General features: G+C 38.1%; 1 protein-coding gene across 1 annotated transcript in view; it reads right to left on the bottom strand.

Moving 5' to 3' along the window:
- Positions 1 to 13247, bottom strand: part of KCNJ6 (potassium inwardly rectifying channel subfamily J member 6) — a gene marked incomplete at both ends in the record, with an annotated part of 114049 nt that extends 100802 nt beyond the window's left edge. Inside the window, one exon of the mRNA XM_082072044.1 lies at positions 13223 to 13247. Coding sequence (XP_081928170.1) covers positions 13223 to 13247 — 25 coding nt within the window. The remainder of the gene's footprint in view (positions 1 to 13222) is intronic.
- Positions 13248 to 17239: the final 3992 nt, after the last annotated feature.

Genomic DNA, 17239 nt, shown 5'->3' with positions numbered 1-17239 from the left:
CCGTAACGAATAACTGGCATGAAAAGGAGGAAGAGACAGTAGATAGGTGTATGGCAAGTGAATTAGCACTGAGGACAGTTAGAGCTGCCTGGTCAGTCTTATTGGAACAGTGTCTTTCTAAGCCTCAGGGAAAATACTATGGATTGCTTGGTGCATATAAAAGGGATAGGAGTGGAAAACAGGAAGAAACAAAACAGTAATTTTTTTTCTCCTCTGCAGTAATCCATAGATGTTTGGCTGAGATGGGCTAATATTAAAATGAAAGTACATTGTCACACTCTTCCCACACCTCCAAGCAACAGACTGAACTATACATAAGGGACAGTACTCCCTAACATCTGACTGAAGCGTGTTTGCTTTCACTGTGCCAAGAGGAGGATGGAAACGGTATCAACACCTTGCTTTAAAATGCTGTGAACAAAGATTAAAAAAAAACATGAACAGAAGAAGGAAGCTTATATCGGGAGCTCAAATTCTGATTTACACTGACAATTTCATTGGTAAGTGATTCCATTGTTGATTTTTTTTCCTTCATTTCATAAGTTTTACCTCTTAGCTCTCCCTGAAGCTATAAACCACCTCAAGCATAGTAAACCAACAGCAGCTGTACCTTTCTTCTTTGGCAACACTACCTGTTCTCTTTTGCTAGCCTCCCTGCCCCTAAAATGAAGATATACTAGAAATGTGTGATAGAAGCATCTTTCCCTTCCTTCCTTCCTTCCTTCCTTCCTTCCTTCCTTCCTTCCTTCCTTCCTTCCTTCCTTCCTTCCTTCCTTCCTTCCTTCCTTCCTTCCTTCCTTCCTTCCTTCCTTCCTTCCTTCCTTCCTTCCTTCCTTCCTTCCTTCCTTCCTTCCTTCCTTCCTTCCTTCCTTCCTTCCTTCCTTCCTTCCTTCCTTCCTTCCTTCCTTCCTTCCTTCCTTCCTCTCTGTCTATCCTTCTCCATTTCTCTCTTTCCCTCTTTCAGCTGCCCTCACTCCTCACCAATACATGGTCCATGGTGATTCCTTAAGACTTATAAATGTCAGTCCTTCCCCCAGCCTCCCCCCAACAGATTCTGCTGTTTCAGTTCTCCAACATCTCTTACTATATATAGCCAATTCGTCTAACTGAGTAGAAAAAAAAAAAATCCTTTACTTTCTGTAGGGAATACCAGCAAAGCAGCAAATATTGCCATGGCAACAAGCCTCTCAATCCATCAGACTCCTGCAGTATCTAATACATAATCTGTAAGGCGGGGACTAGTGTTGAAAAATGAACATGACATATTGTCACTTCAGGATTTAATATCCCTTCCCCATGACCTTAATTAGCTCATCTTATTTTGGGTAATTATTCAATTTCTGACAGAAACTTTTATTTTATTTTGCTTTACTGAGAAAGCTGATGTGTGATCTGCCTTCATTAAAATGCAACTTTTGACTTTTTCCCCACAAACATGCCACAAAATGGGAGTTTCTATAGTAACACACAATGCAGACTTAATTTGAAATTATAATCTCTTGATAAAGATGAGATTTCCCCAGCCCCCTTCTCAATGTCAGTGTATTTTCTTCTTCGTCTTCTTTTTTTTTTTTTTTTTTTTAATTAAATGGTTTTGCCATGGTATTATACCTGTCTTCTGTTCCAAAGGAAGTTCAAATAAAGTGTCTTAAAATTAAGACCCGCCATCTCGCAGCACTGCGCAAGTTAAAAATACACAGTCTCAGCACAGTCTCTCACAGTTTTCTTTGTACATCATAAATTTTGTATAGTTTGGTTGTTTTTTGGCCTCCTCTTTTGCTTGAACTATTAAATTCTTTTGCTACAACTGTCTGTATAATGTCATGGAAGAAGGATAACTGCATTGAAAACAACGCGGCTTGCAAGGATTACTGGAAAGGCTTTTATCAAGTTTAATGATAGGCCTTGGATTTTTACCCTTGTTTTCTAAGACACACACAATTATGGAGTCTGTTTGTTTCACATTCAATGTGACAACTTAAAAAAATTTGAATCCACTAACCAGCCTTTAAGAAACATTTTCAGGCCTTCTGCTGTTGAGTGGGAAAATGTAGATCTGCAAGATCTTTTGTCAAGGATTTGGAAGTGGAGGTGAGAGGGAGGGAGAAGAGAAGTGTTTCATTACAGTTGGAGTCCAAAATAAGAGCATGCAAGAGTTAAATGGTTCCTGGACAACTGGACTTTCCTAGTGAGTCAGAGGGAGTCAACTGTCTTCTCCTAAACACTGGGGTATTTGGGGATGGAGCTGACACATAGTGGAAATAGCCCACATGTAAATGGTTTGGTGCACCAACACTCATTAAATCCATTCCACAGAATGAAGCCTAAATCCCACGGTTAATCCCTCCCACCAACAATGTTCTCCAGGGCTTCAAATCAGGCTCCTCATGGCCAGGAGGTTTAGCATTTGGATTTATCCCTTCAAGCTGTGAAAGAGGCCACAGAGAGCACTGCCTCCTTTTCCTCGTGGCTCTGCACCTACAAGGGAGGGACTCCCAGTTGTGAACACCTGGATGTTCTTCACAGGCATGTTCTTCACAAAGCTCTACAGATGTTTCTGAACAGCAAGCAACAGAGTTGTGCCAACAGCCTGACTCAAGCTTTGCTACCAGTCCACCTCTTTGCCAACAGGTTTCTTCATGCTTGTTTCAGATATATGCCAAAAGAGAAGAAAGGGTAAACTGTATTGATTTTAAGGAATTTACTGTAAAATTAGACCATTTCAAGCTGCTTTGAAATGTTATAATTTTAAATGTTGCCCTTACATCTGCAAAGCATATTTTTTTTTCCAGAAGCCTTTGGGAGTTCCGTAAATGTCAGTCAACAGAACAGAATCTCTTGTAGTAGGGGCACAGAATGAATCAAGACAATATCAGGTTTTAAAAATCTATCACATGCTCAAGACATGGCAACACAATGATATTTAAGACCTTGATACTGGCAGTCTTTCCATTTTGTGTACTGTTCTACCTGACTAGCAGTCAGTGTGGTCATACTTTAATGCAAGGATCTACTAATTTAAAGTTACTAACATAAAGAAATCATTTAAATGTGTTCATGAGTCTCCTTCCTTTTCATGTTAACATCATGGGCACCTTATAAAACTAGAGAGGCAGAAGAACAGTAGGAGGTTTTTCTGTTAACTTTAATGGGTTTTGTATCATGCTTTTCATGAATGCATTTTTAAACATTGCAGCCTAGCACATATGATTGAATGGATACTAAAAATATGCAGCATTCACCCTCAAATTAGTACAACATCATGAGTTACTTGCGCCTTAAATAGTAATACTCCCCTAAATAATAACGTTATCACCAAAAAGACACTCAACCACATGCAAGAGCAATATGCCATAGGAAACAAACTGACTTAGCAGGAGGTCTGTAGATAGTTCTTCTCTGCCTTATTAAAAAAAAAAAAAAAAAGCTAAAAAAAATATGTGCCAATACATCATCCTATGTTTCTGTAGGTTTCAGGGGAAGTTATTCACTGCCTATCATTAAAATAACGATTAATACAATACTAAACAGAGAAGAATAGATACTTAAACTGCCTCCCAAATCTGTCAACTGAAAGTATAGGTTTTCTAAGCTCAACAAAAATGTGCCACTTTTAAGGACAAGCAATCACGCTATTTGTTGTCCTTTTGATTTGCAGCTAGGTTAGCAAACGCTTCACAGCACGTGATATGACTCCATTGTGTAAGCTCTCAGGAGCAACAGAGGAAACCTGCGATGTAGAGATAGCAGGCTCAGCTTGACAATGACAAATATGTCAGATGATGACAATCATTCTGTGAATTTAGTTCTTGTGAATGAACGAAAATGGTAATTTAAAGTGTCATGATTTGGAAGTATAATCATCTCTCTATCAGTCATCACAACCAGTTGTAGGAGAACTGAGCCTGATATTGTTCCATGCAGAAAGTGTGAGCTGCATGAAGCCACACAGATACAGATTTGGAGTCAAACAGAAGCATCACATCTGACCTCTTAGACAAAACAACTGAACCTAATCACTTACATGCCACTAAAGTTCTACTGACTTGATGGAGATGAGGCAGAAAGTATGTGTTTATACAAGTCAAATATATTCTGGGTTTCATCTCCAGTCTCTTTAGCCACATCACTCTCAGTCTTCACACTAGCTGGGTGAGGGAGAACAGGGCTCACGGAGAGCCCTTGTAACAGTGGGCAGTGACTCTTCTCAGCTTCAGAAGTGTTACGGGTTTTCTGTCTCTTTGTAAGCTTGCCTTTGGGAATTTGATAGGATCTCTAATATCTTGTGACTAAACTGGAACAGTTTTGTAGCCATGCTTAGAGTCCTTATGATTGCCAAGGTGGACCCATACTGACACTGCATTAAAAGGGTCTCTGACCTTAAAACTATAGGAATACAGGTAAAGTTATCTTATAACTGCTAAGTGATACTCCTAATGTGAGGCTGGTGTTGGTGATGGTAACAGATGGTGTTAATAGGTGATGAAGAGGGAGATAGAAACCAAACTTTCAAGCAGACCGATATTTTTGCCTAGTCTTTATTGGTTAGTGGATCAGGATCACTTCCTTCTAACCTTCCTCCTAGTGGATTATCTCCCTCTAACTCATTGTCGAGTTGCTAAGCTGCATGTTTGTAGCCCACCAGCCAGTCTCTACCAGAATTTTTTTGAATTCTTTACTCTGTAGTTCTTTGTCATAAAGTGTTTCATAGGTTGCATGCTCTATGGAAAGCATTTCCTCAGATGTGTTGGCATTAAGGCTTTCCGATGTCTGTCCATTATTTCGCTTATAGGTGTGTGGATTAAGAAATGCGCTTATGAAGTATGGTGATGAGAAATTGGAGGAAGTTCAGCAAAGAGCAACCAGGACTGGAGGCCTTGGATGTTGAAATGAACTACAATATCTAACCCTGCAGTTCAACTATGAGGTGATTATAGAGGGGTTCTGCAAGCTGGCAAATATTTGAAGAGGGAAGACAGTGGAATTATTTACAGGAGGCATGATAATAGAAAGAAGGAGCCATCTCTAGTTATATGGCAGAATTCCATGCAGTGCACAATGCTAATGGTGAGGATCGGCAAGTGCACACAATTGTTTCCTCCCTTTCTCGCAGAGAGATAGGACTGTGCAACGTGCTTGGACTGAGACAGCAAAGAGGTCAATGCTGGGGCCTGGGATAGACTGATGTTGGGGTGCAGAACAGCCTCATTGCACAGTCTTCGCTATCCCTGCATCTGGAAAAAGGACTGCACTGACTCAAAGGAGAACAGAACTTACAGGTCTCTTCCTTCTTGTTGGTTTATATTTTAACAGCTCTCTTACTGTTGGCAATGACTCTCACTGGAGTCTTTTTGGTTCTCTCCTCCATGTAGTTCAAGATACTTTACAGTAAAAGGAATAGTGGTAAATAAAGTTAGAAGAGCCTGAGCTATGAGTGCAGACAGTGGTTCAGAAATAATACACTTTGAGTTAATGTGTTCTGTGCACAAGAGAGAGTTTGAATTGTAGGCATTATTTTGCCTGTAATATGGATAATATGGTCCCTGTTATCCCCTGTCAAATGTTTGAAGAGCAATGGAGGCAGGTGAAAAATACAGGGAGAATATAGTCCAGCTTTAGGGATTAATTTAATACCTGATTATTAGGCTTTTAAAAGACATCTGTCAAAAATACCACAGTCAGACCTTTCTATCATTATTTAAATTGAAGAATGCAACTAGACCCTTTTTCCAATGAAGTGGTGTATTTGTTTTTCACATCAAATATTTTATCCTACCATGTTTCATGATATTTTCTATTCATGGATTCTGGACACCTTTGCAACTCATTTTCAAAGAATAAGGGTTTCAAAATCCAACATATTTATGGTACTACCTGTTAACAGCTGTTCTTGTACATCTCAGATACCTTTCTTTTCCTATATTGTTTTTCCCTTAACTGTTGACCAGTATGCTATGCTTATGTGCTTCAACTAAAATCCATTAGAGTCTTTTATCTGCTTGATAGCTCAATAAGCCTGATTGAGGTCAGACAGTTTTCTATAGCTTTCAGAAACATTGATCCTGTTTTTCTCCATTTAGTTCAACTCATCTGCTCTCTGTGAAGACAATTGATTAGAGGTTTTTAATTACTTCTTTATCTGGAGTAAATATGAACTTCCTGCCCTTTATGTCTATGGTGTGGGCTTTTTTTTCAGCACTGCACACTGCTCACTTCTCCAACTGATGTCCATTGTTGGTTAGCACCTTTGGAAGATTAAAGTGCATGTTAAATAAATATAGAAAAAGCTCTGCATCAGAAGAGTACTGAAAGTGTGAATCCAAGCCCTAAATAGCCGGAAATAGACAGTTAAGCATGCAGCTGGCCCAGATGTGAACATACCCATACTGTTCAAGGTATGATGAGAAAATGCTATCTCAAAAAAGGCTTTAGCCACCTAACTGACATTTTTGGCAACTCAGCCCCTTACCAAGGTGCTTAAAAACTGGTACTTAAAATCTGAAGTGACTTCTGCTTTCCATATTAAATTTCTGCACTTGTTTAAACTAATTCTGGTCATGCACAGAAACAGTGGGCATATATTTCCTTTCTAAAGACCATCTTATACCTAAGTGTATCTCATACCAGATCTCATAAAGGTTCACAAGTTTGCCCTACTGCTGATCAGAAGATGTTATTGCAACATGGCTATGGATGGGGTGCTGTAGAAAGCAGTGCTGTGGGAAGCTGTGAAGGGGTTTTATCAGATAGCTTTGTGTTTCGACCACTTAGGTTTAGTGTAGATGGGGGCTTGCTCTGAGAAACATGTGACTGGAAAACCCAGCTTTGCTGTGCCATGGACAACAGTGATGGAAAGGCAAGGCAAGGGGAATTCTTAAATAGAGTCAGACTGACTGTAGCCTCTGTTGGTGGTGATTCTGAGCTAATAAAAGTAAGTGAAGTATTGAAACACATATTACCATGGAAAATGACAATCTCAATAGAATAAAGTCTTTTAAGGTGGAAGTAGCAGGAAATGCTGTTTCAATATAAAGTGCTACAGTGTAACCTATATGTAACGACTGTTCCTATCTAGAAAACCAGACATTTTTACTTCATTCATAATTTGGCTCTTGTTTATCTCATCCCCAATATTTTCAGTTTAATTTTCACAAAGATTTTAGCTTAGCAAAGTAATATTAAAAGTGCTATCAAAATGTAATATGTTTTTGAAAAATCTAAGCTTCTAGAATCATATGACTATGTGAGAGTCTTGGTTTTCATTTGAGAAAAAACATTTCTGTTCCTCTCACTTGCAGAGAGTAGTTAAACACAAGACCCTTAAAAGCTCAGAGAACACAAACGAAATATTCTTCACATTTTTGTATTCTGAGGACTGGAAATACTGTCAATCAGCTTCCTGGTTAAGACAAGTTTCTTTTGTTTCTTATTGCATGCATAAGTTCACAGTTCTTCTAAGCCCCTGCTGGTGTTTCGCAGAAACAATAGGACTTCTTGCTTTCTTGCATAATGAAGTCCTTTTTAAAATTTCATTCTCCTCTCAAAACCTGACTATTAAGATGGAGAATAGACTGTATTTTCATTTAATGACAATAACATTGTTCTTTTTATTCTTTTTGTTATATGCATCAGCTAATTTCTTCTGAAATAACAACAACAATATTTATAAAAATAATAAAGTAGTACACATTCTGGTTACTTGTAATTTAAATTTTACAAAATATTTAAGAAGTTAATTTGGAAATTAATATTATCAACCTATATATACAATATCAAATGAACAGTAATTAGTTATTCCACTTGATTAAACATTTTTCTCTATGGCTTAGTATTTTCCGCAACACTACTACTCCAGAAATACCTATCACAACAGAACTCTTTTCTTACTGCAAACTAAGAGGTGATGAAAATGCATATCATGGGAAAAACGACCTTCTTATTCTACTCTGGCACACCCTCATGAAATGGCTAACCATCAAAAGATAACTAGATATCTTGAAAACAAATGATTCTAACTTCCTCAAACATGGACAAATGTCTCTCTTAAATTAGTTTTCTGAATGCTTTGGAGTTTTTGCACTTGAATTTTGTGTTGTAAGAATCTGTTATTTCTAAAGAATTTGATTGTACTTGATATAGGTGGAAAATGTTAAACTGGATCTTTGTACTTAGAAATGCTTTCTGAGACTGAAGAATCAGTACTCTAGACTGATGAGGTGCAAACTCAAGCTTTAAGATAGGTTCTTCAAAGTTCTCATTCTATATATGCGTAACTGGTGGTGTGTTCACAGAGGACAGCATTTATGCATGCACCACCAACTTGTAATGTGATAGTAAAAAGCTTAGCTTTCTGAACAAAAGACAAAGTTTAAAGGTTGGGAAAAAAAAGTTGAAGTAGAAAGGTCACAATATCCTAGAGCAAGACAGAGAATTTTGGATATGTATTTACTGTAATGCACCGTATGTTTTTCTTACATGCCATAAAACAATAATTCAAAATAATTAGAACTGCTCAAAAAAATCCAGAACATAGAAATCCTGGCACATATAAAGCTTAAAATGCTGTGGCTTTAAGAGAAGAGATATTTTCCTCTTTGTAAACCTTCTCTACAAGTATAAGAGATCAATAGGAAAGAGCAATAGGGACACTTCGGATTCAGACATTGGAGACAAGAAAAAGAAAGCTTTTGGGAAAAGCACTTCCTCACAAAACAGATCTCTCCTAGGGTTTCTCTGCTCCTGAAATTCTTTCAGGTTAGCTTCTTTAATTTTAATTTTTTTTTTTTTTTTCTTTTTTTAGCACCCCCTGAGTAAAATTCATGGCATCCATAATTCAGGTTGTTTTATCTGGAGTCATCTAAGGTCTCAGTATTCATTATTTCACTGTCTTTGGAAGTAAATTTACAGACAATTGGAATACACATTCTTGTAATAACGGAAGAAATATCCTTATTTTAAACCAACTCTTCTGCCTCTGGCTCTCCTCACACAGGTGTATCGTGGCTTAACCTGGTAGCAGCACAAACATGACTGTTTACTGATGTGCCCCTGCTGCTGGAGAACATCTTAATTGGATGTCATTTTCTGTCTAAATGCTTTAAGGCAGCCAGCAATGCCCTTTTTGATTCTAGCCTGTAGCAAGTTCTCACTGCTCATGTCACACATTGATTATGCTGCAGCCGTCATATGGCACATGAGATCCATGCTTCTGCGTAATTTGGACCTGAGACCTTGGACTTCCTCATTATCTTAGGGAGAAGATTTTTTACGAACTTGTCTGTACACCAGTGACCTGGAGACATCAGTCTGGATGGAAGAAAAGGGACACACTCACATTCTCACTTGGTCTTCAGCAATAAGCACATCTCTGGCAGGGCTTTTAGAAATATCAGGACCCTGAGGAGAGTTTTGCAGGTGTTATCCAAGCCTGTGAGCCATCATGTTGCAAAAGAAGCAACCAGCTAACCCCTGACATAAGGTAGACATCCCACAGATACCAATTATGGGTTGTGATATAGACAGGTTGCTTTGACCCAGGGCAACTCAGGAACAGGTTGCACACCCTGACTAGCTGGATAGCAAGGGAGAAACTGATGGAACTAGAGAGGAAATTCCTTTCAGTATCATAACACTGGACCTTAAAACGAATTTTCTAAGCTACTATCAATGCATCACAATATTTGGCTACTCACTAAATGTTTTCTATTAATTCTCATTCCTCCAAGTATTCAAAAAAGTGATCATTCCTGAGGACTGGGTAGATCTGTACGAGATATTTCTCTGAATACCTGTTCTTTCATATTGGCCAAATACATCAGGCTGAACATCTGGTACCTTTCTGTACTGTTTAATATTTGCTCTCCTATATTTCTTACTGTGCTTTAGCTATTCGCAGGCAAGATGATGGCATCATTCAGGTTAAAAATGACCACTGGTGCATGGGAAGCATGAGAACAACAGGGACAGAAGAAAACAAAACCCATGAAGAAAATAATTTGGTTACTGGTTTCATTTACATACTCAGCTTTTAAGTATTCTGAGATTATATGGGGTAAATTGCCCAACTCAGGCTATAAAGAAATTTCAAAATGCATATGGATTTTAAGGCATTCTAAAGGAATTCTTGGACAGCTCCCTGGAGCTCAATGTAATTATGGTGGCTTTCTAGTAACTCTGTGCAAGTGTTGTAAAATAATAACTTGGGGCAAGGAGTGGTCTTATTCGGTATGCATTTCTGCTTCCGTATCAGCTCTAAGGGACTATTCAAAAAATTTAGCACAGTATTTCTTTCAGGTTTGCACTTTAACTGCTGTATTAAAATTATGCCCCCCACACACCTTTTTTTTTTTTTTTTTTAACTTTCAAGGCAGACTGTTCTCTCAACACACACAAGTACAGGGCTCTGTCACGGTACCTCATATCTTTCCATCATCATAAATGTCCTATGGAAATAGGACAGAAAGTATTAAAACATTTTATTCCTTACCAGTGTTCCCTACAATGTGACATCCCCTGAGAATGGAAACAGAAAATGTGACAAAATTACAGACTGCTATCCCTGCTGGCGAAGATAACAGACTTGGAACAACACTGCATCTCTCAGTACTCTTCTTAGCATGCAGTGTGACGTGAATCTCAGGTACAGGGATTTTCTTACTGCAGAAACATTCAGAGAATCTTTATAGAGAAAAAGAGGCAGAGAACACTGCTTGGTAACTTCATCAGAGCATTTCGATAGAGAGAAAAAGATAGAGCAGTGGAGGGAAGGAGATTGAATTTTTCTGGAACTGTGAAAAGATATGAGCAGAAGAGAGACAAGAAGTACAGCTCTTGGGTGAAACTGAAAGACAAATAACTTTGTTTTATTGATACCACAATCAAGCTATTTCTTCAGGCCTTTGAAATCCTTTAAGGCCTCAAAGGCCTTTCTTTATTTCCTTAGTTCCAAGAAAAAGGCCCTGCAGTGCAAACCAGAGGTTCACCCTATGCCAGCTTGTTGCTTCCCCATTCCATTTCTTCCTTTTAATCTGCAAGAGCTTTAAAATGAGCACTGTGGTACATTAACTAAGACTTTTCTTTCCAGCTTGCAACACAGTTTATGATTTATTAAAACTATATAAAAATGTCATTAAATCATCTGAAAATTTCATAAAAGGCTTGCATGAAGTATGAACAAATCCTCATACAAAGCAGCAGTAAATCCTTTTAAGCATGCTGTCTTAAAGAAGCCAAATAAAAGTAATTCAGAAGACAAACACAAATCTCAAAGGAATTGCACAGTGTATTTCTGAACTTATGTTCCTGATCAGTTATAAAGTTTTACAGAGACCGCTTCTCTGATTATTCAGACCATTCAGAAAGTCTGCTTCCCTTCCCCTAACACCTTTTGGTGAGATTTCTTCACATTGTTTCAGAAATGTTGTGCAAAGCAACTACCTCACACTTTGGGCAGATACTATTTATCTGCTTCCACCCTTGATAACAGGTTCTTCCATTGTTCCATCTGTCTCCCACCCATTCATCAAGACAGAAGTATACAGCTATCCAGCATCTAGTAATGTCAATGAAGTGATGGGATTGCAGGATGTTGCAAAGAGTGACGTTGTACATCTACAGAGACTAATGGAACAAAATTAGCACTTATTACAGTGGAGAGTTTCTCTAGATTCTGGTATCATTGTCGTTTTGGTCCTAGCTAAACTCCAATGTTGATCTTTCCACTGTTAGCCACATAGGCTTTGCTGCACCATGGAGAAATATTTATTTCTTCTTACAAATACAGCAGAAAATATAGCAATGTGGATCCTACTTTTAGCTCAAAGAATTGAAAATCTCATCTATGAATCTTCCTTAGAAACCTGAATTTTTCCAGATCGTATGAGATACAGATAGTGGGGGAAAGAAAAAAAGGATAGAACAACATTCAGATAACAACACACATCTTTATGGAAAGAACTGCATCAAATGCTTTAATGAGAGTTTAACTACCCTTCAGTAGGTTGCTATGTATCTTATGCCATTGCCTGTAGTCTCTTACTGATAGTATTGCTCTCCTCATGGGGAGAGGAACTCCTAGGTTGACTTTTGTGTCCAGTATCTGTGCACGAAGCTTCACGACACTACATGGATGTTCTGCTGCCTTTATTGCATCTCGCAGGTCTGCAGCACCTTTTTGTGACATAGGTTGTTTTGGATACTGTTTTTGTGAGATAGGTTGTTTCGGATACTGTTTCGGTTGTTTCAGATATTTTATAGCTAATAGAGGTGACTCTGCTCTGCAATGGCATATGTAAGGAGATACAAGGAATGATTTCAAAAGTAAGTGAACTGAACTGGGAGAGCAAAAAGGCAGAAAAATGCTGCCTTAGGAACAGTCATTCTGTACACAAACAGAAAAAATTAATTGGAAAGGACTTTCTAATGTAAAAGAGTCTTATGCATGTCTGTGTTTCTGTCTTTCTATAGTCTCCGGTTAAGCAGTGTAAAAGATTTATCTCTTTTCAAGTCAATTTATTTAAGCTTGCATAGGCTGTGGAGCTAAATAAGTTTTGGGAAAGAGACAATGGTTTGCCAGGATTTTGTCCTAAATTGTCTCAAAATTTTGTTAAGAAATAGATTATACAGTCTGAGTCTCTCAGCTACCAGTGTTAATAGGCCATTATCTAGAACCTATATTATGGCAGAAGTACAGACTCTCTCTTGTTTGTTACATATTTAAGACAACACTTCTTAGAAACCAGTGAAATCAATGGAAATCTTTCCACATATATCTCTGGGCGTAATTCTTGTTGGATGAATCTAGCACAGGTAACAATCCTGAATAATTACACTGTATTTAGTGTGACCATTCATAAGCTTGTAAATGAATGTATGCACTAACTTGTATCAAGTAAATTAAAATACACAAGTAGTTACATTCTATTTAAATAAAACTCAGGCTCATGAAGTCAAATACATAGTACTTGCTTTGCTGGATTTATGTCCAAAGGTCCAAACCAAGTGATTTAAACGTGATTTAAACAGAGCATGAAGATGATAGCAGTCCTTGTTTTGGGGATTTTTTTTTTTGTAAGGAGTGGAATGATTTACGATGAAGTTAGAAGTGAATACAGGGCTAAATGAGATCCCTGAATGCAAGCACTATTTTTTGGTTTTGTGGTATTATGTAAGACAGAGGAACAGATGGAAAAAGAAAGTGTTTGAACTTCCTATTTGTACTCACTCATTGACTCTGTCAATTTGGCCATCTCTGTTTCTCTTTTGGGCTTCTCCTGGGGGAACAGACAAAATAAAAAACAAACATATATATATATATATAATATATAAATATACTTGAGTGCAAGTGGCAATGTGATGGAAGGACATTAATATTTTATCAATATTGTATTTAGGGATTTAACTTCATTCTTAAATAGCTTGCACCTTAGAGATTTTTTCTTGTAGTCTCTGGATTGTGTCAACTATGAAGTGTGAAACTTGTATTAATTTCTTTCTGTGTATGTATGTGCATCTAATTGGAGTAATTGAAGTGATTCAATCAAAGTGATAATGGAGGATGACATCGTCCTCTTTTTTGTGCTCTGCATTAAAACTTGCAAGTGTGTTAGGACACCCTGACAAAAGATATGAAAATAACCATATCACAAAACAAAAGTACTGAAGGAAAGAAAACACTTATTAAGGAATAAATACATTCCAGATGGAAGCTGGAGTGAGTAGTATTGTAGTGGGTCTGACACCGAAACAAACTGACTGAAGTATTGCTTCATTTATTTTGCTACACGAGGGACTCCAAATCAAACCTGCTTTTCTTTGTCAGTTGTTTTGGCAATGTCCTGGTTTTGTTAAAAAAACCCAAGTTTCTCTTTTAGTGAATTTCCCAGTCAGCTAAAGCCTTCATATTAGCTGTATTTTCCTGGAGAACCAGATACATGTTTTGGTAAACATAGCAATGGAATGCAAGGTCATTGACAAGCATGGATGGACATCTCACGAGAGGGACAACGAGAAACAGGTGACCAAGAAACTGACCAACGGTGTCTAACATTCCATTCACGTGAATACTTCATATAAAAGTGGGAGATCACGAGGATCTTGTCCCTTTTTTCCTTCTCTTTTGCCCTTCTTCGTCCCTTCTGCTTATGGCCGACATTAGGAGAGGACCTTGCTAGTCATCCCTGTGAACTGAGGCCTAGTGACAGACTGAATTCAACTCCGGTTGGCTGCAGAATCCAATCCAGGACTTTGGGTGTTGGCTCTGCAGTTGCTGAGACTTTCAAGGTTGGTTTTGTATATTTTGTATTATTTTCCCTATTCTTACTAGTAGCATTAGTAAAACATCTTTAATTTTTCCAACTCTTTTCTCTCTGTCCTTCTTTTCCTCCTGATCGCCTGTCCTTAGTGGGAAGGGGGGAGAGAGAGGGGCAAAGGGGGAAAGTAGGGGGGAGAGGGGGTTAACAATACATCTGCCAGGGTTTTATTGTCACTCCGCAATCTTAACCCTCGACAGGCATCATTTAAAAAATCTAATTATGTTTTCCTGTTGCAGACACTTGTTGTAGCTGTTGTAACAAAGCCTGTTTTGATAGAAGGTTTGATCACTTAAGAGCCCCTGGATTTGGTGGAACTCCTCTTAACAGGGACCGATGCCCCTAAGTACATCTCAGCCAAAGCAATGAAGGCTGGGTCTAATCTCCTGATTTCAGAGCCCGAGTTTGGGTTGAATTTAAACATGCAGCCCTTCAAAGTCCTTTAAACTCTAATTAGCTAGTTTTGAGAAGATGTGGTGGGGCTGCTCTCACCCTTAATGATGCCTGAAACTATACAACTATCTTTGGAGATTGAGTCCCAGCCCTGTGGGTAAGCAGAGCTAGTGGTTACCTGTCCCTTACCCTGCAGCTGTCTTCAAAATGCAAACAGCCTGGATGTTCACTAATTTTAACCACAGCTGAAAAATCCAGTTGGAAAAGTCAAAAGGGAAAAGGGCTGGGTGTGAACACTTATTAATAAAGGGTGTGGGAGCCTGCCTCCACCGCTGTTGAGGCTGTGAGAGAGGGTCTTGTGGGCCGTGGGTGCACAGATGCTAGATCTTGATTGAAGCAGCTTTTTTTTTCCCCAAAAATCTCAGCAGAGGAGAGAATTTCCTCCACAATATAATTTAAATGTTCAGCACCCCCAAAGAGATTCCCCCCACCCCCTATCTCAGCTGTGGGACACGGTGTGGATTTCTGGGCAAGGTGGCCTGAAGTAGCTGCTGGAATGGCTGGGAAGAGGATTCAGCATGGTGGCATCTCTTTTTGGGTCTATACCAACAAATAGCACTGGGACAAGCCACAAGGCTGAGAATGGTGTGAGAATGGTCCCTGACAGGTGTTATTTGACAGTATAGATGTAGTCTTCCAATGCTATTTAGCTATGACATGAACAGACCCTATTGCAGAGATGCCAGGCTGTCACAAGAGCTACCCCTCCTGCTTTATTCAAAAGAGTAGGATTATCTCATGACTTCAGAGGTGGTGAGAGATATACATCTCCATCTTATCCCAGTACTGGCTTCTACCTGGTGCAAAAATATCTAAAAGAAGTATTTTCTATACCAAATATGCTACCACTTGCACTTCAGAAAGCTAGAATTCTGCTAACAAAAAGCTTTCATAGTAATAGGAAACATTGCAAGGCATGAAACAAGCAGATAATGCTTCACAGCTGTATGCATACCCCTCAGAGCATTTGATATTAAGAGAAAAGTTTAAGGTTATGTCCTCAATCTGTGGTGAGGTTAATGCCCTAAGTCATGCTGATAATGTAGCATTCAGCATCAGATTCATGCATTACTATGAAAGAAAAACAGGAAGAAGAAAGGAATAGCACAAAACTGTCACAAAAAAAAAAAAAAGGTCCTGTATGGCAATTTCTTGCATGGTATTAATCATCAAAGGAAAGCACAGCACTGTGAAAATCATCAGTAATTTGTGTCCATGCTGCTTTATAATATGATCTTAAAACACTTCCTTCCACTAGGGAACGTATAGTTTATCAGGGAGGAATGGTTGGGGAAGACCAATGTTGTGCCCTGAAGATGGAAGGCTGGATTTAGTAGACTAATAACAAACTGTGATTTTAAATATTAATACTTTGCTCTTGCATATTATTAAATACTTTTTACTAATTATGTGGTCTATCATGAGGACATAGGAGATTAGAATGTCATATCCTTTTAAAGTGAAAGTATTAAATATAACATATAAGGAGAAGGTTGTAAGTTTTTGAGCCTCTGAGTTCTGCTAATGATCAAATATTTGTTTTGAAGCAACTTGTAAAGGCAAGCACTAACAGAATGTACTTTTTCCTCCAGTAAAGGCGTAGTCCACTGACAGGTAAGCACAAAAACATTTACACGCAGGGACACTGCTTATCTTCACTGCAGTAGTTGGAGTACAGCAGGTTAAAGAAGAAAGCTAAGGTTTTCAGGTTTATGATACTGTCACCTGTGTGAACTCCCCTATTAGAGAGAACATGAAATGGCAGCCAAGATTTAATTAATTGCTGAATTTGAAAATATTGCAAGAGTTTGATTCACTTTTCCTAACAGAAACGACCAGGACTACTGAAGTTCCGATCTTCCTTTAGAAGGTAAACTTGTGTGAATGTTGTTTCTCAATAGAATAGGTTAAAAAATGACATCCCATTTTCCATTAATTTCATTGAAAAATTTAATCTTTTTTTACTGTTATCATTGAAGTTTAGAATATTTTTGAAATTATTCTTTCACATTTTGCATTTTTACTTTTCTCTGATGATCACAAGTATGTGCACACACGCACACTAGGGAGTTCTTTTGGAAACTCTAAGCAAATTTATCTACTTCTCTGTTTTATCAAAATGGCATATTTTTTAAAAAAATTGAACTTCTCTAAGAAATTTTGGTTTTGATGGCAGATAAAGAAGGAATTCCATCCTTCTGACAGAATGAGTTCTAACATTAACTTGGGGGAAAAAAAACCAAAACAAATTAAAATATACTTTTGGTCCTGACTTCAGCTGATGTGATTTTGACAGTAGAGTAAGACTTGGTGTCTTGTTTAAAAAACAAAACAAAGCAACAAAGAAAAAAACCCAAACCAAACAACACAGTTTTTCCTTTCAGGATGGAACTTTGTTTAAGAACAGACTGTGGTAGTATTCCCTCTTGGTATTACTGGGTAAACAAGAATTGCCTCCTCAGAAAGCACATCAAGAA

This window comes from Streptopelia decaocto (assembly GCF_964273445.1).
Source record: "Streptopelia decaocto genome assembly, chromosome: 1".
Lineage (NCBI taxonomy): Eukaryota > Metazoa > Chordata > Aves > Columbiformes > Columbidae > Streptopelia > Streptopelia decaocto.
This window is presented reverse-complemented; position numbering and strand designations above follow the sequence as displayed.